The sequence below is a fragment of the Oryx dammah genome, unplaced genomic scaffold, assembly GCF_014754425.2.
Source record: "Oryx dammah isolate SB20612 unplaced genomic scaffold, SCBI_Odam_1.1 HiC_scaffold_13, whole genome shotgun sequence".
Lineage (NCBI taxonomy): Eukaryota > Metazoa > Chordata > Mammalia > Artiodactyla > Bovidae > Oryx > Oryx dammah.
Genome location: NW_024070197.1, coordinates 27,891,705 through 27,918,982, shown reverse-complemented (window position 1 = coordinate 27,918,982; position 27,278 = coordinate 27,891,705). Strand labels below are relative to the sequence as shown.

At 44.9% G+C, this 27,278-nt stretch overlaps 1 protein-coding gene across 1 annotated transcript in view; it reads left to right on the top strand.

The window, feature by feature from the left end:
- WWP2 (WW domain containing E3 ubiquitin protein ligase 2) overlaps positions 1 to 27,278 on the top strand; it is a 148,093-nt gene that overhangs the window by 58,085 nt on the left and 62,730 nt on the right. The window contains exons 5-6 of the mRNA XM_040253215.1: positions 3,388 to 3,525; positions 5,533 to 5,629. Of these exons, the coding sequence (XP_040109149.1) occupies positions 3,388 to 3,525; positions 5,533 to 5,629 (235 nt within the window). The remainder of the gene's footprint in view (positions 1 to 3,387; positions 3,526 to 5,532; positions 5,630 to 27,278) is intronic.

The window sequence follows — 27,278 nt, the reverse complement described above, 5'->3', positions numbered from 1 at the left end:
GACTAAGGAGATGCTCCTTGATGAAAAAAAGAAAAAGTAAACACTTATTATCTCATAGTTTCAGTGTGTCAGGTTTTGGGAATGGCTTAGCTGGGCAGTCTGGCCTGGGCTCTTCCATGAAGTTGCACTCAATACACTGGGTGGGCTGCAGTAATCTGAAAGCTAGACTGAGGCTGAAGGGTCCATTTCCAAGGTGGCTCGTTTGCATGGCTGGCAAATGATGCTGCTGGTTCAAATGCCTCTGTTCTTTCTCCTCTCTTGGACTTTGTTTTTTAATTGGAGGATAATTGCTTTACAATATTGTGTTGGTTTCTGCCATACATTAGCACCATCCAGCCATAGATATGCATGTGTCCCCTGCCTCTTGAAGTTCCCTCCCACCTCCCACCCCATCCACCCCACCCCGGGTTGTCAGAGAGAACCTGATGTGAGCTCCTGTGTCATGTAGCACATTTCCAGTGGCTGTTTGTTTTGCATGTGGTAATTGATGTTTTTGCATGCTACTCTCTCGATTCGTCCCACCTTCTCCTTCCCTGACTGAGTCCACAAGTCTGTTCTCTCTGTCTGCGTCTCCACCGTGAAACTGAAAGCGTTACTCAGTCACATCAGATTCTTTGCAACCCCATGAACTGTAGCCCACCAGGCTTCTCTGTCTTTGATATTCTCCAGGCAAGAATACTGGAGTGGATAGCCATTCCCTTCTCCAGGGGATCTTCCCAACCCAGGGATCAAACCCAGGTCCTGTATAGCAGGCAGATTCTTTACCGCCTGAGCGATTTGCTGCCCTGTAAACAGGGTCATCAGTACCATCTTTCTAGAGTCTGTATCAGTTCAGTTCAGTTCAGTTCAGTCGCTCAGTTGTGTCTGACTCTTTGTGACCCCATGAACCGCAGCATGCTAGGCCTCCCTGTCCATCGCCAACTCCCGGAGTTTACCCAAACTCATGTCCATCAAGTCGATGATGCCATCCAACCATCTCATCCTCTGTCGTCCCCTTCTCCTCCCGTCCCCAATCTGTGTATGTGTTAATATATGATATTTGTTTTTCTCTTTCTGACTTACTTCACTCTGTGTAATAGGCTCTAGGTTCATTCCCTCATCAGGACTGACTCAAATGTGTTCTTTTTATGGCTGAGTACTATTCTGTTGTATATATGCACCACAACTTCTTTATCCATTTGTCGATGGATATCTAGGTCGCTTCCATATCCTAGCTATTGTAAATAGTGCTGGAATGGACATTGGAGCATATGCGTCTCTTTCAATTATAGTTTTCTCAGGGTATGTGCCCAGTAGTGGAATTGTTGGGCCATATGGTTCTATTCCTAGTTTTTAAAAGGAATCTCCATTCTTGGACTTTTGAAGGAACTAGTTTTCAGGTTACAAGTGTTCTTTTACAGAAATTTTAAAAATGTTATTTTTGGTGTGCTGGGTCTTCCGCGTGGTGTGTGGCTTTCTCTAGTTGCAGCCAGCGGGAGCTACTCCTCACTGCCGCGCAGGGGCTTCTCACTGTGGTGGCATCTCTTGTGGGGCACAGGCTGTAGATGCTCTGGCTTCACTGGTTGTGGCACATAGGCTTAGTCGCTCTGCAGCATGTAAAATCTTCCCTTACCAGTGATCACCTGCATTGGCAGGCTGGTTCTTAACCACTGTGCCACCAGGGAGGTCCTATAGAGGTATTAAAATATGTATATATTTGTTTATTTGGCTGCCCAAGGTCTTAGTTGCAGCATGTGGGATTTAGTTTCCTGACCAGAGTGCAAACACTGATCCCCTGCGTTGGGAGCATGGAGTCTTAGTCACTGGAACACAGGGAAGTCCCTCTTGGGTCTTTGAAGGAACTAGTTTTCAGACTACACATGTTCATTTCTAGAAATATTTGAAACTCACCAAGCCCCTTAGTGAAACTGATTGAAAACAGACTCAAAAGGATTCAGAGAGATCCATTGCAGGGAAGAAAAGTTAAAGGAAGGGAGAAATGCCTTGAGAGCTCGAAAACCTGAAGAACAACTGATTTCTACCTTAGATCCTTGAATTGATCAAGACTTTTTTTGGGGTCTAAGTTCTTAAAGGACTGTATCTTTTTCTTAGAGAGATGCAGGGCAGACTCTTTTTGGTGGGGGGCAGTTGTCTCTAGGAAATGCTCATGGAGATAGTTATTTATACATACCCTGCCTTGTTCTAGAAAACCAGCTTATAATAATACAGTAGCAACTAAGAGATAAAATGAAGTGGTGGTTTGATGGGTAGTGTGGGCAGGGAGGGAGGTTGGAATATATGGCATTTTCCTGGTCTGGCTTTGTAAGATGTGGGGAGGCGTGGAAGGACTGCATACTCTTTGGAAGTTCTCATAAACGCCGCCCTTTCTTGGTAATTATTGAACAGCCCTGAGCTGGAGGCTTTGGATCCCGGGCAGTAACTGGATGGAGGCCATTCCGTGTGGCTGGTCTCAGTGGTGGGGTTGGGTGTGTGTGTGCAGCAGTTTTCAGCTCCCCTGGGGTTTGGTGCCTTTGCCTCTTGTCAGCGTGTTCTGTTTCTTCTTTACCCATAGGGATGAATTGCCTCGTGTTCTAGGGGCTGGGTGACTCTGAACTGCCCTCTCACCTCAACTCATGGAGCCAGGTGTCCGTTAGTCTCTCCTTATGGAACTCAGCCAGGACCACGTAACTGGGGGGCTAAGTTGCCCGTACTGAGCTTTTGTTGTAAACTTTTTTTGCCCCTTAATTCAAAGCAAAACATTTCCAGGATTGAAAATTAAAAAACAACTATTTTAGGGCTTCCCTGGTGGTCCAGTGGTTAAGACTCTGTGCTTCCAGTGCAGGGGGGCATGCAGCAGCGCAGGTTCAATCCCTGGTCAGGGAACTAGATCCCGAATGCCTTGAGGCATGGCCCCCCCAAAAAATTAATTTAAAAAACCCGAATTTTTAGCCCAAATAAAAAGTCCCTACAATTGTTTATGTAGAGATGATTCCTGATGACTTTTCCTTAGTGTCTCTTGACTTGTTTAGACTCTTTTTGCTCCCACTCTATGCTGGTTGGGGGGTGCTGCTTGGAACTGCTTTCTTCCTCTGCATATCATCAATATCTCTTACTCTTTTCTCTCGGTCCTGCAGATATAAGCAAACATATAAGTAATTACCTAGCAAACCTAATGCTCTAAAATGTTTAGAAGAAAAAACAAGCACATCCTTCCCCACCAGCCTGATACAACAGTTAGGCATATTCCTCCGTGTTCCTTTTTCCATACCTTAAGACAAGTTTGAAGATGCAGTGAAAAACATTGCCAGGGAAGCCAGAGTTGGTGAAGTGGGAGCTCATAACTTACAGAATCTTAACCTTGGTGTGCGTTTGCGTTTGTCCATCCACATTGCTTTTTGTGTCCAACAGTGGAGAACACACAGCTGACCCTGAACCTGCAGACAGAGAACAAAGGCGGTGTTGTCTCGGGTGGTGAGCTGACAATTTTCCTGGACGGGCCGACTGTTGATCTGGGAAGTGTGCCTAATGGCAGTGCCGTGACGGATGGTGAGTGCCGCCCTGCTCCCCAGGGCTGTGCCGGGACAGGGCAGGGTGGGGCGGGGCAGGGCAGGGCTGAGGAGGTCCCCAGAGCTTGGTTCTCTACCAGATATCTGGGTTCAGGTACTGCTTAGCTGGCCCTGACTCTTCTGAGCATTGTGGATCCCAATCATGACATGATTTTTCAAGGACTGCTTTCTGATAAAGGACCAAAATAAATTTCAAGTCTTTGTGAGTGTGTTGTTGTTTTGGTTTGAGAACAGAGAGAAACATCTTTTCATCCCATATGGACTTTGGAAAATAAAACATTTTTATTAAATGTTACTTGGGCCCGGTTCTCTTCTTCCCAACCCACTTAAACTCCCTGGGGAGCTTGAGAGTGTCTTTTATGAGATGGTCTTGGTTGGGAGAGGGGAACTGTGTGTATCAGAGATTCACACCAGCAACATATAGGCAAGAAGCAGGGAAATCAGAGAGTAGTTTCTGCCTCGTCCTGAATGTGGGCGGTTTTGTTTCTTTTCATCTAGTCTGAAATTAGTCACCTTTGGATCTAGCAGGAAATTATTTCATGACATCTGAGGTCTGAAATGGGTTGGCTCTCTGCATAATTTTTCTCATTAAATGTGATGTAACTATGGCGCTTTCCAGGCCCCAACCAGGCTTTCCATGGGTGCAGGGGGTGAGATTTGAGTTCTGTCTCAAGGGCATTTGGGTGGAGTCTCAGTGACTGGATGGGCCTTACTGCTGCAAATCCTCCCTCAGCTGGGCTGCATGGTGCTTGGGGCGCTTTAGGTGCATCTAGAGAACACGCGTCATTCACTCATTCAGCACATATGTCCATAATTGGGCACTGGGTATGTACTAGCTCCTTGACCAGGTGCTGGCCAGATGGCAGGGGCAAAATTCACGTGGTCTCTGCTCCCTAGAGCTTGTGATCTACTTGGCAGGGGCAGGGGATGTTAGACACCAAACAAGTAAATGCACAAATAATTATATAATCATAACTGACCTGCTATGAAGGAAGAGTGCTGGGTGGTGTGAGGTTCCTCCAGTTTAGGGGGAATCTCATCTACATTAGGGACGCAGAGAAGGTTTTCTTTGAGGATGCTGAGATTTGCTAGAACATGAGTTTAGGCAGGCCAAGGTGGGGATGTGAGGTGTTGGGGTAGCTGAGTAAGAGGTAGAGGGGTTTCAGGAGCAAAGGCTCTCAGATGGAAGCAAGTGTGGCCTTTCATAGCCATAGGGACGGCCAGTTGGATAGTGAGGAGAGAGAAAAGTAGAGTGGTGGGAGATGAGGCCAGTTGGATCACACAGCCTCCAAGACCTCAATAAAGATTTGGAACCTCAACATAAGAAGCAGAAAGCTGTTGAAGGGTTTTTAATCAGGAGAGTGTCATGATTTGATTTAGATTGGATCTGATCTGACTTTATTAAGTTTTTTAATTTTATTTTTTAAATATTTATTTTTTTGGCTGCATCAGGTCTTCATTGTGGCCCACGGGCTCTCTAGTTGTGGGCTTAGTTGTCCTGTGGCATGTAGGATCTTAGTTCCCTGACCAGAGATGGAACCCATGTCCCCTGCATTGGAAGGTGGATTCTTAAGCCCTGAACTGCCAGGGACATCCCTGATTTGGCTTTTCAAAAGCTCGCTGATTGCGATGTGGAGAGATGCCGCAATTCCTTGCCCCTACTTGGCATGGCCAGCATCTGGCCTCTGTCTCATGTGGTGTGGTTTCACATAATGTATAAGGCAACGTGCTTGTAAAGTGCCTGAGACGTTCTTGAAGGTCTTGAGGAAGAAGAAGTGTTTCCCGAGTTTGAGCCCCTTTGTTCCTTGGCCCCAGTCAGATCTCACCTGGCCATCCCTGTCCTTGTTGGGCTGGCAGCTGCAGCTTAGTGGACACTTGCTGTTCCTCGGGGTTGGAAACACGCAGTTAGCAGTGTTGCCGTACCCATATCTCGAACAGAGGTGTGAGCTTCTCAATGTTTCTTTCTTATGATGGATCCCTTTTCCAGGTTCACAGCCACCTTCAAGAGAATCCAGCGGGACAGCCGTCGCTCCAGAGAACCGCCACCAGCCCCCCAGCACAAACTGCTTTGGTGGGAGATCCCGGTAAGACATCCTCCTCCTGCTCTGTGAAGGAGGGGGAGCCAGGAGTTGCTCAGAGCTCCTGAAAACATGTGGGAAAGTGACGAGGAACAGTTTATGTTAGAAACTGTCAGAAATTTCCAGAGAGCTTGTAACTGACTTGCAAGACTTATAAGTATGTCAATATGGCCCAGAGGGGAATACACAACTCAGGATTCTCAAACGGGTCAGTGGTTCCTTGACAAAGATGGGGATGGACCAAGTTGTTTATTGCTCAGTTGAGCAGAGCTTGACTGCTTTTTGATGATCAGGTACCATGGCCACAGTTATCCTTCCAGGAAATACATAGGAACACTTAGAGCAGTGGTTCTTTTTTTTTTTTTTTCCTTTTTATTTAGGCTTGCTGTGCAAAGGTTTTCTCTAATTAACGGCAAGCTGGGGCTGCTCTCTAGCCTGCAGTGCTCAGGCTCCTCATTGCGGTGGTTTCTCTAGTTGCAGAGCATGGGCCTTAGGGTACGCGGGCTTCAGTAGCTGTGGTGCACAGGCCTAGCTGCCCCAAGGTCTGTGGGATCCTCCTGGACCAGGGATCAAACCCCTGCGACCTGCATTAGCAGGAAGAGTTCTAACCAGCAGACTACCAGGGAGGTCCTCAGAGCAGTGTTTTTGTGTATGTGACATTTTCTCTCTGTACATTTTTGTTTGTGGGGATGATCCATGATTCCCTTTGGAGTGCTGATTCAGACTTCCTGCACTCAGAGTCTGAGCTGTATTATACTTGTTATATACACATAACAAATGATGTTATTTTTAGACTTAATTTTATTTATTGACATCCCCACCTTATACCTGTGTTAATGGTACATACTCATCTCCATGGCCACTAAATTCCCAGGCAGGGGAATAGTTTTAAGTATGTTAGATGGGAAGGAGTTTTTATTATATATTGCTTATTGTTTCATTGTTTGTTACACTGTACAAAATTCCTAGACATTTTAAAGAAATTTTAAGGAAAAGAATCATATGGAATGTAGTTTGTAAACCAGAGAGCAGGTGAATGGTAAAATCTTCCCAAACAAGTCCTGGGGCATGGTGGAATAATGCTTTAAGAAACAGAGTATATAGTGAGCTGGGGCTGCTGTATACCCACAGCATCTGGAAAGACTGCGCTGCAGACAGCAATCAGCCTGTCTGGATTTTGTGGTCTTGAGGGCTTGTGAGGTCTTGAAGGTGAGCAGGCGTCAGGAGCAAGAGAGGGTTAGATGTTTGGATCTTCTGTCTATAGCATCGTTAGGAGCAGAGGTACCATTTCCCTGTTGTCTCTTCTCCAAGCTTCTACAGAGCTCTGGCCTCATATCCTGAAGATGGGTCACCTAGTCTATCACGGAGAAGAGAGACTTTAAGTTGGGAAAAGTAGCTGGGTCTCACAGGGTGGTGGTTGTTTAGTTGCTCAGTGGTGTCTGACTGTTACCCCATGGACTGCAGCACACCAGGCTTCCCTGTCCTTCAGTATCTCCTGGACTTTGCTCAAACTCATGTCCATTGAGTTGGTGATGCCATCCAACCATCTCATCCTCTGTCGTCCCCTTCTCCTCCTGCCTTCAGTGTTTCCCATCATCAGGGTCTTTTCCAGTGAGTTAGTTCTTCACATCAGGTGGCCAAAGTATTGGAGCTTCAACTTTAGCATCAGTCCTTCCAATGAATATTCAGTACTGATTTCCTTTAGGATTGACTGGTTTGATGTCCTTGCTGCCCAAGGGACTCTCAAGAATCTTCTCCAGCACCACAATTTGAAAGCATCAATTCTTCAGCATTCAGCCTTCTTTATAGTCCAACTCTTACATCCATACATGACTACTGGAGTCTCACAGGGTCAAGTACCAACAATACAACTGGCAAATCTTGTATCAACAGTGGCACCATTGGCACCCAGAGCTAGAAAAACAGAATCTCTTCAGTGATGAGTGGCTGGTGGAGAGGAACACCTCAGGTGCTCACTGTGAGAATGCTGCCTCTGAGCCCTGGTGCTTGTCACTGCCATCTTGGTCTTTGAGCTGACTTGGAAAATTTGTGTCAAGCACAACTGATGTCACTTAATTTGGGGCTGGAGGAAGGCAGCGTTCAGCTCTTAACAGGTTCGGACTTAAGTTCTTGAGCTATTTGTTGCTCTCTGAAGTTCTCTGATTGGTAGACCTTGAAACTCACATATCTGGATAGCCCTCCTTTGTGCTCTTGTTTGTGTTGAGGGTTGTTGATTGTTAGAGCAGTAGCCAGACTTCAACAGAAAATCAGTCACAACTTTGCCCACAACACACAGTGGACATTCACTGGTAGTTAGTTGTCAGTGGACAGAGTGTTTACAGGTAATTGAAGCTGTGTGGGAGCCTCCTCTATCTGCCTGGCTACTGCTGCATTTTCCATGTGTGGTCTGTGAATTTTCACAGGCCTCTGCCCTCTAGGTATTCATTGTATGTTCACATGGAACCCGCTGCCATTTGGTGGCAAACACTTGGATGTGTGGCCTTTATGAAGTCACTGTGCACACAGGGAGTGGCAGGGTGGTCTACTGGATGAGTGTGAGGCTCTGGCAGCAGATGGAGACTGAATCCTGACCTGTCATTGACTTGCTATACATTATTGGGCAAGTCATCAAACTTCTCAGCCTCTTAGTCTTTTCAGGTGTAAAATGGGGGTATTGCCTGCCTCACGGGATCACTGCAGGAATTAATTGGGATGAGTTGGGTGGCTCAGATAGTAAAGAACCTGTCTGTAATGCAGGAGACCCGTGTTCAACCCCTGGGTTGGGAAGATCCCCTGGAGAAGGGAATGTCTACTCACCCAGCATTGTTGCTGAAGAACCCCATGGACAGAGGAACCTGGCTGGTTGCAGTCCATGGGGTCAGGAAGAGTCAGACATAATTGAGTAACTAACACACAGTACCACCTGAGGGCCTTGCACACGGGCATTGTGCAGTAAAGGTGGCTGGGGCTTGCATCTGGAGACTGTCTTTCACGCCCCACTTCCCCACCCCCAAACCTGGGACGTAACGCATGATGAAGCATTCCTGTCCAGGAGTCTGTAGTTAGGAGGGTGATGAATCAAACCTTCAGGACTCAGGGACAATCCTCCGCTGTCCTTGGTTTCCTGTGGCAGAGAGAATGACGGGTTTCAGCCTGCCGCCTCCCAGACTAAATATTTAGCTTTCGCCGTCTGAAAGGGTAGGTTTTTCTTGGACTTGGGTGCTGTTCTCCATGATCAAAGGTGCTCTGATGTGCCCATGAAGGTGAAGATTGCAGTGTGAAAGCAGCCTTTTCCTATCCTGCCCCTGCTTTATAAAGCTGCAGAACTGGAACCGTGTAAGAGCTGTATCTTAAGGATTCATTTCCCTGAGTTCATCCAGCAACATTTCCAGGTGCTTGCTGAACAGGACCTCATAGCTCCGTCTCCTAGTGGGATCTTTCCCACTCGTTACGGGTCATCGGGTGGAACATCTTTAGTTGTTTTGCCATTTGAGCTGCCACATGGAGCCAGCACGGTATCACCACCCATGGCATAAAGTTATTAGCAGACCAGCCACCTTAGTATCCACTCACTGGGTCCGGTTGAGTAAAGAAAGAATTAATATCATACACTGTTGTATAGTCTTGCAACGAAATGCTGTCTGTTAGCAAAAAAATGGGGAATAGAAAGTTAATATCAATGTCTTGGAATCTCAGAAACATAATGTTGAACAAGAGCTGCAGATGACAGAAAAAAAATATATAGTATAATATCATTTATATAAAGTTTAAAAATATAAAATGAAACCATGTGTATATATATATATATTTTTTATGGATACCTTCGTGGGTGGTAAAACTGTAAAAAACAGAAGGGAATCATTAACCCTGAATTCAGGAGGATGGTTGTCACTGGTGGGTGGGTTTAATGAAGAAAGAGCACAATGAAAGCTTCTGGGTACTGGGAATGCTATTTCTTAGCCCAGGTTTTTTTTTTTCTTTAACTGAATATTTAATATATTCTTTCATTTGCCTGATATATTTCAAAATACAGAAACTATCATCTACCAATCTAGGTGAGCTGAAGAGGGATGGTGTTCAGTAGCAGAAATTGTTGTCTACCGTTGAGGCAGATAGGTTTTAGAACTTCGGGTTTCTTCAGGCTGGATGACGAGCACTCATTTCTCTTCCGCCCTGTTCATCTTTACAGCAGTGGAGCTGGTGCTTCTAAGACGATGCTCCACGCTGGTCTTGGCGGCTGCGCTTCCACCACTTAGAGATATCAGGTGGGAGAATGTCATCTGGGCCTTGGGAACAGGATCCAGATGAAAGCTGGACACTGCCAGACTGCGTGTCAGAATAGCAGTAATCTTGGTGGCCCGAGAGGGCCAGTCTGGTGCCGTTTTGTGCGTGGAGTGGGGGCCGTTGCGTGGGGTGCCCAGGGCTCTGTCTGTGCATGCACTGTCCTGGCCTGCGTCCTCAGCCCGTGTTCCCTGTTCAGTGTTGCGGAGCCCCCTGGGAGAGTGTGTGCTAGTTGGCACGGGGAAGGCCTTCCACACCCTCCAATAATCCCCTAGTGTTTGTTTTATTTTGCTGGAATGAGGGCTGACTTGGGAACCGTGCCTAAGTCAATCCAGGTTTTGCAGATCTCCTGTGTGCCCGGTGTCGTGCACACATCGCCTTGCACGAGGCTTGCCAGAAGCATGGTGTCTGCTTTCCACATGCAGTCTTCATGACATATGCAATGTATGTGAAGTTTCACACCATGGGAGGCTCTGAGAGAGAAGAGATGAGTGTGTGGAGAGGAAGACACTGAGGAGAAGGAGGGCGGAAGTTTGCAGAGGGACTTGTCCAGCGTCCAAGGGTTCAGTACAGTGGCTTAGGGGCTAACGGTGGTAACTAGAGAAGCTAACAGTGGGGTGAGCATGGAGGGAAAAAGAACCCAGCAGGGGAATCCCCGATGGTACTGGCAGACCTCTTCAGAGATACTGTCAGGTGAGAAATGGTTGGGAAATTCCAGACTGAAGGCGGAAAGCCAGAGCATTGGAATCCCTCTGTGGTTTGCTGATTCTTCATCACCTGTGATTTCACCCCCTGCTCCTTGGCTATTACATGAAAGCAGGGAGTTAAGGTGGTGTCAACTGATGGGTGAAGCCATCATAGGACTGTCTGTGAACTATGCTGTTGTTCCAAGCACAGATTTAAGATTCCTTCTGACTTGCAGACAGAAAAGGATAAATATCCTTTGACATCTCTTATATGCAGAATCTAAAAAGAAATGATACGAATAAACTTACAGAACAGAAAGAGATTCAGACTTAGAGAATGAACTTATGGTAGTGGGGAGGTGGGAGGGAAGAGAGAGATAGGGAGTTTGGGATGGGTGTGGACATACTGCTATATTTAAAATGGATAACCAAGACGGACCTACTGTATGGCACATGGACCTCAGTTGAATGTTATGTGGCAGCTTGGATGGGAGGGGAGTTTGGGGAAGAATGGATACATGTATATGTATGGCTGACTCCCTTCACTGTTCATCTGAAAGTATCACAATGTTGTCAATCCTTAATTGGCTATACCCCAAAACAAAACAAAAAAATTAAAAAAAAAAAGATGAGAAAAGATTTCTTCCAACTTGAACAACTAGCTCCTCTGTCTAGAATCCCTATAGATTTTCCATCATCCTTCAGGGAGATGGTATGAGCAAATGGAAGAATGTGTTGAATTTGATTTTGGGTTCATAAAGGTTTTCACTTATAGGCCTGAAATCTGTGAAAGAGATCTTGGTTAAGAAGATATAGGGGCTTAAATAATTAATTTGTCTTTATTACATACTATACACATATTTATTGTAAGAATATGTGTGAATGTACACGAGTGTGCATGAGCATGTTTGTGTGTGTGTTTGGTGTGAAGGGCTGGAGGCCTCCGTTCCCCATCAGCCATCATTATTGGACCGTGTTGGTCAGAATCTGTATTTTAGCAAGCTCCCACACAGTTCTTTGACATGTGAGTTCATACCCTCCTATGATAGAGTTTTCATCCACCCTCCTCTCCTCTCTCTCTTTTTATCCTGCTCTGATGAAAGCATATCAGATTTATTGACTCCCTTGCCTTGGCATTAGTGACCTCTGGAGATTTAAAAGCCCTAATCTCAGAGACATGGAAAGGCCCAAGGTCTCTGGTGAGCTCTAAATAGCTCATCAGCTGTGTCTGCAGACAGTCTAGCCCAGAAAGGAAAGGAACTAGACTCCACCAAGTGCGAGGCTGCTGGGAACACTGCTGGAAGTCCCTGGGGGACCAGTGACGGCTGGGAAGCAAAGCTAATGGGAGCAAGAGGCGGGTGGGAGCTGAGCCTCCGGCACGAGGCCGCTCTCTGTCATTGCTGCCCACTGCCACCGGTCCTGCCACGGAGATGGCTAACGGTGCTTGATTTGGAACTGCAGTTAGTTATATCTGGCCACGCTGTGCCGCTTGAGGACGTTAGTTCCCCAACCAGGCACTGAACCTGGGGCCCCAGCAGTGAAAGCACTGATTCCTAACCACTGGCCACCAGGGAATTCCCTTCAGCCTGCAGTGATGTGGCGATGTCACCCTGTCAACGCGCCACTGACCCAAATGTCTTTACGGTCTCCATTCAGGTCTCCCGCCCAATAACTTCTACTTAAAATCTAGCTATGGGCTCATTACAATTGCTGGGGAAGAGATATGAGCAAGAAGAGGAATATGAGTAATTTGTTTACTCGTATAGTAATAACTGAGACCCGGTTCCTGCACAGAAGGAGCTTGCAGGGCTCTCTTCTGAGTAGATGGTATGTAAGGAATAGGGTTGAGACCATGGACAAGAGCTACCCTGCATTCCCAAAGCCTCACATTGAAAAGTCATCATCGAGATGAAGTACACGTTTATTTATATGTTAATTTATTAATTCTGCACTGATTAAAATTATGCATTATTGTACTTTTTTTTGTTTTAGGGTTTTGTTTTTGTTTTTTTGGCTGTGCCATGTGGCTTGTGGGATCTTACTTCCCTGACCAAGGATTGAACTCAGGTTTCTGGCAGTGGAAGCAGAGTCTTAACCACTAGACCAGCAGGGAATTCGCTATTGAATGTTTGTTTATTCAGATCCGTTTTATCTCATTGGTCTTTATTGGAGGCAGTTTTTGTTGGAGGCAATATTTGTTCCACAAACATGAATGCCAAGCTGTGAGCTGGGTTGTAGATAAAAAGATAAAAAAGTCATGGCCCTTGACATTGAGGACTGGCATCTGGTGGGAGACAGACAGTTGACAGTTCCAGTGTAGTGCGATGGACCCCATAGTGGTGGTGAGCGAAGCTAGTGGAAAGTTTACCTAAGTCCACCAGGGGATAATAGGGGAAGACTTCACACATTTGATCTGTATTTTGAAGGAGTTTGCAGACCAGTGAAGTGGGGGAAAGGGAAGTTGCTCAGGCTGAGGGAACAGCGTCGGCAAAGGCAATTGAGAACAAGAGAACTTGGCACATTTGGACATATTAGTCATTTGGTAATGTTGACACAAGATATTCAGGATGATAGCTGAAGCCAGCCATGGTCTGCAGGTAAAATCCAGGCTGCCACTTGTTTGTTTGTTTAGAGCAGTGTTTGGTTCACAGCAACCCTGAGCAGCAAGTACAGAGATTTCCCACCTACCACATACACACAGCCTCCCTCAGGGCGGGGCGTGCCGTCAGCATCCCACACTAGAGTGGTTTGTGTTCAACAGTCATTGAACCTACATTGACACATCATCATCCCAAATGATAATGAGAGACTTTATCTCCTAGTGTCCATAGTGTATATTAGGGTTCACTCTTGGTGTGGTGTACTTTATGATTTTGACACATGTATAGTGACATGCATCCACCATTATAGCATTATACAAAATAGTTTCAGTGCTCTAAAGATCTCCTGTATTCTGTCTGTTCATTGCTCTCTCCCTGTTAACCATTGATCTTTTTACTGTCTATATAGTTTTGCCTTTTCTAGAATGTCATCTAACTGGAATCATAAAATTTGTAGCTCAGATTGTAGCCCTTCACTTAGTAATATGCATCTGAGGTTCCTTGTCTCTTCATGGTTTCATAGCTCATTTGTTTTTTAGAACTAAATAATATTTCTGGTCCCATCACTTCATGGCAAATAGATGGGGAAACAATGGAAACAGTGACAAACTTTATTTTTGGGAGCTCCAAAATCACTGCAGATGGTGACTGCTGCCATGAAATTAAAAGATGCTTGCTCCTTGGAAAAAAGTTATGAACAACCTAGATAGCATATTAAAAAGCAGAGACATTACTTTGCCAGCAAAGGTCCATCTAGTCAAAGCTTTGATTTTTCCAGTAGTCATGTATGGATGTGAGAGTTGGACTATAAAGAAAGCTGAGTGCCAAAGAATTGATGCTTTTGAACTGTGGTATTGGAGAAAACTCTTGAGAGTCCCTTGAACTCTTGCAAGGAGATCCAACCAGTCCATCCTAAAGGGAATCAGTCCTGAATATTCATTGGAAGGACTGATGCTGAAGCTGAAGCTGCAATACTTTGGCTACCTGATGTGAAGAACTGACTCATTTGAAAAGACCCTGATGCTGGGAAAGATTGAAGGTGGGAGGAGAAGGGGACGGCAGAGGATGAGAGGTTGGATGGTATCACCGACTCGATGGACATGAGTTTGAGTAAACTCCAAAAGTTGGTGATGGACAAGGAAGCCTGGCATGCTGCATGCAGTCCACGGGATCTCAAAGAGTTGGACATGACTGAGCGACTGAACTGAATTGACTGAAATAATATTTCATATTCTGGACATAGCACAGTTTATTTATCCATTCACATACTGAGGGACATCTTGGTTGCTTCCGAGTTTTGACAATTTTGAGCAAAGCTACTGTAGACAGCCCTGTGCAAATTTTTATGTGGACGTGTTTTCAACTCCTTTGGATAAATGCAAAGGAGAGCAATTGCTAGGTTGTATGGTAAGAGCAAAAGAGTACTTTTAGTTTTGTAACAAATTGCCAAGTTGTCTTCCAAAATGGCTATACCATTTTATATCCCCACCAGCAATGGATGAGAGTTCCTGTTGCTCCACATCCTCACCAGCATTTGGTATTGTCGTGTTCTAGATTTTGGCCTTTCTAATAGGCATGTCGTGGTGTCTCATTTGCATTTCCCTAATGACATACAATGTAGAGCACCTTTTCATATACTCATTTGCCATCTATATATCTTTTTTGGTGAGGTGTCTATTCAGGCCTTTTGCCCATTTTTAAAATCAGGTTTTTCCTTTTCTTGTTGAGTTTTAAGAGTTCTTTGTATATTTTGGATAACAGTCTTTTATCAAGATATGTTTTTACAAATATTTTCTTCCAGTCTGAGTCTTGTCTTCTTATCCTCTTGACCACTTCTTTTTGTAAATAAAATTTTATTTGAATACAGCACATACTTATTCATTTGGGCTTCCCAGGTGACACTAGTGGTAAAGAACCCGCCTGCTAATGCTTGAAACACAGGTTCAGTCCCTGGGTTGGGAAGATCCCCTGGAGAAGGAAATAGCAACCCACTCCAGTATTCCTGCCTGGGAAATCCCATGGACAGAGGAGCCTGGTGGGCTACAGTCTGTGGGGTTGCAAAAGAGTTGGACATGACTTAGCAACTAAAACAACAAACTGCTTCCAGAACCTAGCTGCCTTGTTGTCGGAGAGTGTACTAGCCTCTGGAGTGAAGGGGTAGGAGAAGGGACACAGGAGAAGGCAGAAGAAGGTAGGAATGTCTTGACACAGTGGAGGCCAAGGCGAGACTCAGGGACCTAGAGGATTCCTCGATTCAGGTCCCTAGGATCTAGGGATCAGGAGGATTGATGTGGGAACTGGAGAGAGAGGAATGGAGGACTAGCTGCAGGTGGGGACCCCACTGCAGCATGCAGACACTTGGTTGCAGCATATGGGATCTAGCTCCTGGACCAGGAAGCAGATCTGGGGCCCTTGCTTTGGGAGTGTGGGGTCTTAGTGACTGGACCACCAGGGAAGTCTGAAGCTGTCACTTTAAAATGACTTTCCCCGTAATGGTCGTGATGAGTGCTTAGCAGGCTCTGTGGAACAGTGGTACTGAGTGACTCTGGGGCCGAGTCATTCCTCTCAAAGTGTATCCATAGGAGGAGAATGCAAGCCAAACCTAGGAGATGCAGAGGACCGCAGAGTGTATTCCTGACATTGAACAGTGGTACCAGTATAAGGGTCTCCATGATTTAGGGGGCAGGGGTGAAATTTCTACTTTAACGAGACCTGTATCTGGATTCTAGGACTTCTCAGTCCTAGAAAATTGTAATTGAAAGGGCAAGAGTTGGGACTTCCCTGGTAGTCCTATGGCTAAGAGTCCACACTCCCAGTGCAGTAGTCTGATCAGGGAACTAGAACCTGCATTCTGCAACTAAGACCTGGAGTACCCAGATAAATAAATAATTAAAAAAAAAAAAGAAAAAGACAACAAAAGGGAAAATGTTTAGAGAGAAGTCAGTAAAGAGTATGGATCTCAGAGAAAAGACTTGAGTCACAGGAACTAGCGCATTCATTTGGGCTTCCAAATGAATGGAAGCCCAAATAGCGCAGTTTGGGTATGTGATCAGAGATCAGAACAGAACTGACTGGAAATGCTTTGGACAGATGTGGATGGTGGGGAAAAGGACTGCTGAAGCTATGGTGTTTGTGGCTGTGGTTTGGTGTGATGAGGTTAGACGTTTCCTTTAGGAGTCTGTTGGCCCTGCTTGGCTCCTTTCAAAAGCGCCAAGGTCTGTGGAAGTGGAGATTTAGGGTTTGGTTTAGCGACTGCCTTTATGATGGCATACTCAATAACCTAAATAGAACGACTCTTTTTATACACTGGAACAATTCTATATTTAGGTTTTTCACTTTGCATTAGGTAAAAATAGTTACAGAACTAAAGCACAGAACACATCACAGGATTTCCTGAAGTTGTTAGGTACCCATACCTATTGAAAATATAGTGAAAATACTAGTCTCAATATTCGGAGTCTCCTATCCTTATTCCTGTTTATGTATTAGTTCACTTCATTCTGGCATCTGCCCCCTACCATTCTGCCAAAATTACAGCCACAAAGGCCCAGCTGACCTTGTCTGCAGGTTTGATCTTGTGGACTTGTTACATAGCACCAGGATGCACTATGAAATAATGCAGCTGAGAGGGGTATGGTTAAGAAGGTGACCTGTAAGCAAAGCCTTGAAGAAGGTGAGGGTTTCTCCATGAGGCTCTCTCGTCAGGGAAGACTTTGGGCAGAGGAGTGGCTCTTGCCAAGGAACTCAGCTGGGAGTGGGCCTTTGGGGTTGAAGGAGGCCAGTCTGGCTGGAGTGGAGGGAATGATGGGAAAATAGGAGGAGGTGATGGCAGTTAATAGGTGTGGCCAGGTTGAATCCAAGAATTTCTGCTTTGTGTATTTAAAGGTTTTATTCTTGGACCCACTATACAAGTTTGAAATATGTCTTATGGGTGAATTGAAATTTTTATCTTGTGATCCTTTCATTTTCTAGCATCGTTAAAATTTTATTTGTTCTGGGCAATAAAAAGGAACAGCGTTAAACAACATGGATGACTCTCAAAAGAATTATGCTAAATGCAAGAAGCCAGATATATAAAAGACTTCCTTGGCAGTCCAGTGGTTAGGAGTCCACGCTCTCACTACCTGGAAAGTGAAAGAGAAAGTGAAAGTCGCTCAGTCGTGTCTGACTCTTTGAGACCCCATGGACTATACAGTCCACGGAATTCTCCAGCCCAGAATACTGGAGTGGATAGCCTTTCCCTTCTCCAAGGGATCTTCCCGACCCAGAAATTAACTGGGGTCTCCTTCATTGCAGGTGGATTCTTTACCAACTGAGCTATCAGGGAAGCCTCACTGCCTGGGGCCAGGCTCAATTCCTGGTTGGGGAACTAAGATCCTGCAAGCCAGGTGGTGGGCTCAAAAGTAAATAAATAAGTAAAATAAAATGATTAAGATGGTAAATTAAAAAAAAAGCCAGACACAAAAGGCTACATTCTATGTGATTCCATTTATATGACTTTGTGGAAGAGGCAAATGATTGGGACAGAAATCCTGTTAGCAATTGTTGGGAATTGAGGGGAAGGATTGACTACCAAGGGCACCAAGAAATTTTGGGGGACAGTGTAAGTGTTTTATATCTTGATTGTGCTGATGATAACACGATTGTATATGCTGGTAAAAGTCATTTAACTCTACCCTTGAAAGGGAGTGAATTTTACTATATGTAAATTATGCCTGAATTTTAAAAATCATTAAAAAAGTTTGTTTAGTTTGGTATTAGCATAACTTCCCCAGCTTCCTTTTGTTTTGTGTTTTCTTGTCATATTTTCTGCATCCATTTAGTTTCCACATTTTTGATGCTTATATATTAGATGGTGTTGCTTGAAACATCATTGAACTGGATTTTTAACAAACAGTACAAGGAGGGTGGCAAGTTGGAAGAACTAGATGAAGGGGACTGAGAGGTGTAGACTTCTGGTTATTGAATAAATAAGTCATGAGAATATAGTGTGCAGTGTGGGGAATATGGGCAATAATTTTGTGTTCACTTTGGTGGCAGATGATTCCTAGACTTGATCTACATCGGTTCAGAATGTATGTAAGTGTTGGATGACTATGTTGGATACCTGAAACTAATACAGTTTTTATGCCAGCAATACTTCAATTAAAAAAAAAAGATTGAAAAACAAACCCAAACCAGTATAATACCTTGTATCTTTAAACTGTCGTGGTTGGTCCATTTGTTTCTGTGATTCATGATATCTTTTCATCCTCTTGCCTTTTAAGTGCTGTCTGTTCTGCTTTCTTTGTCTCTCTTTGCTAAGCTAACTAGCCACTTTAAGCCTGTGTTTGGCCTGCCTTTTCTTTGTCTTTATGAGTTGAAGGTATCTTTGGCTCACGGATTATTTGATAATGGAGTGTGAAATTCTGCACCTACCAGCGTAGAGAGAACAAGAATTTCTTCCCTGGCCCCCTGTCTGAAGAGTTTCTGTTTTGACTGGGACTTCTCTTGGACTTTCATGGCACGTCTATGTGTCGGGTCTATTTTGTGTGCTCATAAATGGCCTTTGAAGGTACAACTTTCAAATGAGAAACTGACAATTTTTAACGTGAGATTAGTGAACATCTAGAGTGGGAGATGGTGTGAATCACTACTGTTTGGTGAAGGAGAAGGGGAGATGAAGAACTATGGTTGGTTTTGTTCTTTCTCTTTAAAGTTTTTCCCTTTAAAAAAGGTAAGCAAAACCTTTATTTGAAATCACACCCTACAGTTTTGCTTTACATGTAGAGAAGAATGATGAAATGGGGACTCCTGAGGAGTTGGTTTTTTTCTCTCCCATCTATAGCACTCTTGTTTTGAAGGTGGGGAGGGGTACAGGGGGAGTTCTCAGCCAAACTCATCTGGGCCTTATGCATCTTTGTGTCCCCACCAGCGCCCGGAATAGTGCTCTGCTGCACGTAGCAGCAGCTCAGTGAATCCTTGTTGAGTTGAAAGAGTCTTGTGTTCCTGCTTCTGACTTGCCAGGACTTCAGGGTGGGTCTTGCTACCAGTTTACATTCCTTGGCACCTCGACTCCCTGAGAAGTGATGGTTTCAGGGGCACAGGGTACAGGGGAGACTTTTTATCAGGACAGCCTTGTCTTTCTAAAGCTTAGCGAGACCGCCAAGAGCGTGGTGAATTCCCCGTTTTTTTTTTTTTTTTTTTGGCTGCGGCATGCAGGATCCTAGTTCTCCAACCAGTGCTCCAGCCCACGCACCCTGCAGTAGAAGCATGGAGTCCCAACCTCCAGACCACCCGGGAAGTCTCTGCTCCTCCTATTTTATTTATTCTTCATGATTGATACTTCCACTTTGAACTTTTTTCTTGGATTGTTCTTTTCAAGTCCTTACAACTTCGATGGTTAGCACTGGAATCAGAGATAAGCTGACACATAAATACGTCTTATTTGGAAAAAGCATGTGTAGTAATGTCCATGTTCCTGAACTCTACCAGGAGAGACTGTTACTTACTGACCCTCTGAGAACAGTGATGTCCCACATATAGATAACTATTCACATCCCCAACTGATGATTGAAATGTCAAGAGTGTGTGTCTCATGAAGGATATTTGGATCACAGAAATGGCACCCCTGTGAGATGAGCACTGATTCCAAGGGCATTGCCATCTCTCTTTAAGCCCTCCAACTTGAGTGAGGCCACGTGCTCAGCAGGAATTCAGGCTGTGTGATATGTCATCACATTCCCTGGTTTTATGCATTGAGGTGGGGTGTCTTTGGGAGGAGGGGCATTTTAGAAAATATTCCTGCCACACAAGGTATCTCTTAATTCCCATGTTCAGTCGCTTGCCTAGTCTTTATCTGTTGGAGAATGCTTGAAAATTATAGCTAGAACAACAACAACAACAAAACCATGATAAATAAAATTTGGTTGGATGTGGAGATTGTCTTGCAATTTTAGTATATGTGGTACAAAAAAAGTGTAATGATATGATTTTTATTTGTAGACTTTGGTTTGTAGACTAGAGAATGTTCTTACATGATGTTGAGGGCTAACCTTTTTGGAAGACACTAGCTCTGACACTTCTCAATACCTACTACCTTGTGGATTCCGTCTCTTGGCATAGATTCCGTTCTTTAAAGAGGTGGTTGGAGACAGGGAGGTGAGGAGTGACTGGATTGCCAGGAACATGGGAAATATTAGAGGTTACAGGCCCAAGAGTGCTTTTGTACTTGAGAGGTTGCGTCTTTTATTCATTCAGCAAATGTTTCTTTGTGCCTACTGTGAGGCCAAGCAGATGCTAGGTGCTGGTTATACAAAGTTATACCTAAACAGACATGGCTTCCGCCTTCATGGGCCTTGTTGAAGTTAGACATTAAACAGATAAACAAACATAAATTACAAATAGAAAGGCTGAGTCCCTTCCGCTGTTCACCTGAAATTATCCCAACATTGTTAGTCGGTTATACCCCAATATAAAATAAAAAGTTAAAAAAAAATGCCATTAAGGAAAAGGATAGAATGCTATGCCAGAGAAGTCAGGGAGTTTAGTGCAGCCTGGGAGGTGAGGGACGTTTAGACCAGGATTTGAATGAGGAGCCAGCTGGGCGAAGAGTCCAGAGAAGAGGATGCCAGCGAGTTGATCAGCAAAAGCTCCAAATTTTCCTTGGGAGGAGTTTAGAGGGAGGTTTGGAGGAACGTCTGATGAACATATTCTTTAAGGAGTGTGCCTCCTTCCTGCTGAATCCCTGCTTTTGTGATTTGTTGTGTCAGAACACTTAGAAATAATGCCCTGGGCACAGTCATTCTGGTACCGTGTGGTCCTTTCAGGTCTGTGGCTGTAGCTCAGGGATGTTCTATGATAGGCCAGGTTCAAGCAAGAGGTGATGCTAGGGGGAAGAAGGTGGAAGAGCCTTTTCTGGCCCACCTATAGCAGAAGTTGGAGCCCCGTGTTCAGGGTCGGCCCCCTGCAGCTTCCTGCTGTGTATCAGTGGAGGTTGACAGTCTCCTGAGCTGCTGGAGCGTCCTGTGCCCTTGTACCATCTCAGGACATGGGACAAATAAGTGAGGGGCTTCTGTGTTCAGGGAACCCCAGGTCATTCCCTGCTGCCCCAAGTTGGGGTGGGGTGGAATGAGACACTGACCGCTTCCGCTAGAAGCCCAACATAAAACCTGGAATGAGATGAGTCAAAATGTAGTATATAGTCTCTCTTAAAGTGAATTTTTCAGTCTCAGAAAGCTGCCACCGTTGAGAATGTTTCTCTGTTCTCCAGATTGTGCAGAAGTAAATCACTTGTCTTTCTGTCATGTAGAATGGAATGGACTTGGCAGTTGTTTTATTTTTACCTTTCCTGTCATTTCTGAGGCTGGCAGCCAGAGGTAGGGTGTGGAATGGAGCCGTAAATTACGCTCAGAATGATTCCAGTGGTCCCATTTTTAACTCTTAATTGCGCCTTTCCCTTTTCACCTCCCCCTTTTACCCCCTCCCATTCCCCCCGCCGCTTGTCCACATTTGAATGAACAGGAAGAATTGAGGAGGCTGCATGTAGGTGGGAGCAGGTTTGCTTAGTGACGCCTCTCCGAATGATGGAAACCATTTCTTTTCCCATCACTGCTTCCCATTTTTCCCTCCATGATTCTATTTTAAGTGACTGTTTTTTTTTTCCTGATTCTTTTACTGGAAACAGGCCCAGCCTCACTCATTTTGTTTCCATGCTGCTATTAAAAGACAATGCCCAGTTAAGAGGACTTGGAAGAGGGGCAGGACGGCCACTCTCTTGCTTCTAGTCATCTAGGCAAAAACCAATTCCCTGGATTGGGATGTGAGAACAGTTTTAAGTTATTTAGGCAATTTTAACTTCTGTGTCTGTTTTTTTTCCTTTAATAAATTTAAAGGGAGGAAAAACCCCACTATCAGTTGTTCTGCCCAGAAACTTCTCTTTTGCTGAGCTCTAATGGGCTTGAATTCTGAGGTCAAAGAACTTCCCTTTATATTCTGGGCCTCTTTTACCAAGATAGAAAAATATGCTTGGCACCCAGTATCCGGTCAGCCACGAATTCTTGACATTTGCAAGAGATGTGTCCTCGGGCATTGAAGAATCCCTGTATCTATTAATACAGAGTGTTTGTAGAGTTCTGAGTATTGCCTGAATCATAGTCCCTTCACGGTTCTTGTTTTCTGGGTGTTTTTTGCGGGGGCAGATCCCCTAGAGAAGGAAATGACATGACAGCTCACTCCAGTATTCCTGCACAGAAAACCCCATGGACACAGGAGCCTGGCGGGCTACAGTCCATGGGGTCACAAAGAGTCGAACGCGACTAAGTGACTAACACACACATATCCTCATACCATACTTCAGTTTTCTTTTAAAACTTTTTGATTACTTAAAAAATTTTTCTCATGTGATGAGTTGTTTTTGCAGTGACTGAAACACACAGATTGCTTATAATATCATGTAAGAATCGAATTGCCAGTCTATGTCCGAGGCGGGATACAGCACGCGTGGGGCCGGTACACGGGGATGACCCAGAGAGATGTTGTGGGGAGTGGGGTGGGAGGGGGGTTCATGTTTGGGAACGCATGTACACCCGTGGTGGATTCATGTCAATGTATGGCAAAACCAATACAGAATTGTAAAGTAAAATAAAAAATAAATTTAAAAAAAATAAATAAAATGAAGATAGGTCTGTGGAGATATAATTTGCATACAGTAACATAAACCCTATGCAGTGTACAGTTCTGTGGGTTTTGACGGAAGTAAGAGTCTGGTGTGTCCTCAGTCACTCAGCTGTGCCTGAAACTCTTCTTTACCCCATGCGCGGTAGCCCTCTAGGCTCCTCTCTCCATGGAATTTTCAGGCCTGAATACTGGAGAGGGTTGCCATTTCCTTCTCCAGGAGATCTTCCTCACCCAGGGATCGAAACCATCTCCTGCATTGGCAGGTGGATTCTTTACCACTGTACCACCTGGAAGCCCATATGGTCTGGTAACCACCACCAAAAGTCAAGATACAGAATGTTTCATTTACCCCCAAAGTTCCCTCTTGCCCCTTTGCAGTCAGCCTCTACCTCTTTCTCCAGCTACTGGCAGATACTGTTTCCTGTCCCTGCAGTTTTACCTTTTCTTAAATGTCATAAAAATGGAACGATACACTCTGTAGCCTTCTGTGTCTGTCTCCTTCTGCTTCGCATAATTCATTTGTGATTCATCCATGTTGTTTCATCATCAGTAGTTCATTCCTTTTGTTTGCTGAGTAGTGTTTCACTGTGTGGATGTACCACATTCGGTCTGTTCATTCACGGATTTGGGTTGTTTATGGTTTTGCAAATTATGAATAGTCACCCAAAATAGTTTGCCTACAAGTTTTGTATAAACATGTTTTCTTTTCTCTTGTATAAATACCTAGGCGTAGGATTGCTGGTTGGTACACTAAGTGCATGTTTATAAGAAACCACCAAGCTTTTTTGCAAAATGATAGTACCACATTGCATTCCCTTCAGCGGTGTTTGAGAGACCTGGGTGCTTTGTGTTCTTACTAACACTGTTTACTGTCAGGCTTTTTTGTTTTGTTTTTACTTTGTCTATTCGTATAGTTGTATGATGGTATCTCACTGTAGTTTTAATTTGCATTTTCCTAATGACTTGATGTCGAGTGTTTCTCATTTGTTTATTTGCTGTTTGTAGATCTTCTCTTTTAAAACTTTTCGGTTAGTTTTATTGATTTATTCTTTTTATTATTGAGTTTTGAAAGTTTTTCCTTATATATTCTCGATAGAAATCCTTTATCAGATACATATTTTACAAATAATTTTTCCCAGTTTAGGGATTGGCTTTTCATTTTCCTGATAGTGTTTTTGAAAGGGCAGAAGTTTTGAATTTTAATGACGTGCTTTTTAAATCCATTTCCTCATAAGGGATATGATAGAGTTACCAATCCCAAGTTCTGAGCCACCACCAAATTTTGAATTTCATTTTTTAATTTAGCAGAAACTTTTCTTTTTCTATCTTGTGAGCTGTTACTTCTTTTGACTCTTCATTTTGTTTTAACTTACATTACCGATAGTAAGGCTGCTTTTTTTTTTTTTTAAACGAAGTTTTGTTTATGCTCCACATAAGCTATTGCATATGTGAGGATGATCAACAAAGCTGCACTGGGTGATAGAGCTAAGTTACCTTCAGGCTCACTCACTAGCCAGTGACTCCCACACACCTGCTTCATAGGGAGTGATGCAAATTTGTGTCTGAGCAGAATTATCGATCACTGCATTTCCCCTAACGTAGATCCTTGAGGTCAGGAACTTTTTATTTTGTTGCTAGGTCTAGAACACGGCCTAATAGGTCAGAAAATAATGATTGAGTTCAAGTTACTGGCTTTCATGAAGGATAGTGCCAAATGTCTCACAGCATTTGAGGCTGTGGCTCTCAGGGTTAGCTGAGGACCGAGGCCAACACTGAATGTCAAAGCTTGAATGGCAAGGGACAGCCAAGAACCCCCTCCTGGGGGCCTCACTTGCATCAGATCGTTTTCTGGAACATGGGGAGATAATCCCAGGACCCGGACCTTGACTGGTATTCCTTAGGGAGGCCTTAGTTTCTGACCTGAGAGACAAACTTAGGTAAGTTCACACCAGCATTCTGAGAAAGCACATATACTCTAGTGAGAGCTGAATCTCGGTAACTAGAGGACTCAAAACCATTTGTGGAGTTTTGTTGTTCCGCCACCTTTTGACTACCCCAGGGTCTGCATAGCTGTTCCCTCCTGCCCCCAAAATGGCAGAGGGATCAGGCCAAGGTTGAAGTCATTGGCAGAGCCGAAGCCAGGCTGCCTGTGGTGGAGCCCAGCTCATCTCCACCCATCACCCCACTTGCGTCCTGGTACTATTTTGGCTTACGGTGCGTGGTTTCAGCATTTGGGCCAGCTTTTTAATCATGACACAGTCCCATCTTTTAAGGGTTGAGTGAGTCTTCTCATGAGTTTGAGCAGGCTCCGGGAGTTGATGATGGACAGGGAAGTCTGGCGTGCTGCAGTCCATGCGGTCACAGAGTCAGACCCGACTGAGCAACTGAACTGAACTGGGTCCTCGCAAAGAAGCAACTGCTGAAGAAGAGTTCCCTCAAATGTTCAGGCCTTCTGTTCTTTCTAAGAGTCTTGTTTTAAAGATAATTCAAGAGGGGAAAAGTAGACGCTTCAGATTTAAGGCAAGGGAAGAATCTGGGGGAAGTGTGTATGTGTGTATAAGGATGTATGTTTGGGGGAAGGGTGTGTGTGTGTGTGTCTATGTGTATGCGTGCGTGTATGTATGGTGGTCAGGTAGTGGGCTGGCCGTGTGTGTCTGTGTGTCTGTGTGTATGCGTGTTTGTGTGTGTAAGTTGGGCAGGTAGTGGGGTAGCCGTGTATGTGTGTGTCTGTGTGTGTGTGTGTGAGTGTGTGTGTGTGTGTGTGTGTGGTGAGCGGGTAGCGAGGTGGCCATGGGCCTTGGGCAGGGAGGCGGCAGTTCACGCAAAGCAGTCCCAGCTGCCCCTGGTTCTGGGCTGACCCCAGCGCCGCTCCAGCCTGTCATTCTGGCTGTGCTGCTGTCATTAGTGGCTGAACCTTTCTGAAAATGTTCTCTCAACTCTGACCACACGCCCTTTCGGGGAAGGGAGGGAGGGGCCAGGAGAGTAACAGGACCCACCCTGTTGTGATGCCCAGCCGCCTTGCAGAGTCAAGGAGCCCAGGGGGCTGGAAGGAGTCACAGGCCTGTCAGAGCCTGTGTCTCGTTTTCTGGGCTGCCCCACGTGGCCTGCCCTGCCTGGAGGGTCCAGCCCTCTGCTGTGGGCCCTGAGCACCCAATCACAGAGGCTTTTTCCTTTTGTCCTTTTAAGGGGATTCTTGGCTGAAATAAACCTTCTATTAACCAATTTGATTTCTCTCAAGCTCTCAGCCCTCAACACATACACACACATTCACCAGCAGCTAACGACCATCTTCCTCTCTGGAACTAGTCTGCACTCTTGCTTTCGATGAGGACTTGTGGTAAAATGCTCAATGCTAATATTCCTTCCCATGGAGTGGGGACTCTGAAATATTTTTCTTGACTGAGGTGTGGTTGACAGCTTTGATTTATAAAATTAGCTCAGGGAAAAATAAGATGGAGAAACAGTCCAAATTAAATCTTTATTTCCATAGCTCAGTTGTGCTCTCCTGTCCATTTTTAACTGCCACGCAGTCTTAGGTACCAAGGACTCCAGGGTTTGCTAGGTTGCTTTTTTCTTCTTCTTCTTCTTTTTTTGTAGTTTTGGCCTAAGAAAAACTTTTTCTTTTTAAATAATTGTGTTTCTTCCTCCCTCAAAAGGAGGCAAGTTTAATGAAGAAAATCAGAAAAACCTAGGAAAGCACAAAAGGAACCATCCATAGTCCCAGCATCCAAAGATAGTCACTGTAAACATTTGGGTGTGTACCCACTGTGTTGGAGAAGGTAGTCATGGGGCCGCTTCCTTCCCCTGGGAATCTCTGAGTTTGTTGTGCTGCAAGATTTTCCCCAACATCCTGGACCAGAATGTCTCACCAGCAAAGGTGTTCTGGCGGGTGTGGAGCCTTCCCATGGGGGAGCTTTCTGCTCAAGGTCTTCATCTCACCATTGGCTGAGTGACCCATGAATAGCCCGAAAGGGATTCAACGTAAGTCCAGGCTTCCCCCCACCCCCACCCCAGTCCTCCCAGCGTGGACTCTTGATCTTAGAGTACCTAGATTCAAATCTCTGCTCCATTGCTCACTTTCTCAGTGTCTGTTTTCTCACTTGTAAAATGGATATAATAATAGTCGGCGACCTCTAGGGTTGCCATGTTAAATGAGATAATATGTGCAAAATGCACAACACACTGCAGGTTCCTGGAACCTGATATTCTAGCCCTGCTAAGTTGCTTCAGTCGTGTCCGACTCTGTGTGACCCCATAGATGGCAGCCCACCAGGCTCCCCTGTCCCGGGGATTCTCCAGGCAAGAACACTGGAGTGGGTTCCATTTCCTCCTCCAATGCATGAAAGTGAAAAGTGAAAGTGAAGTCGCTCAGTCGTGTCCAACTCTGTGCGACCCCATGGGCTGCAGCCTACCAGGCTCCTCCATCCATGG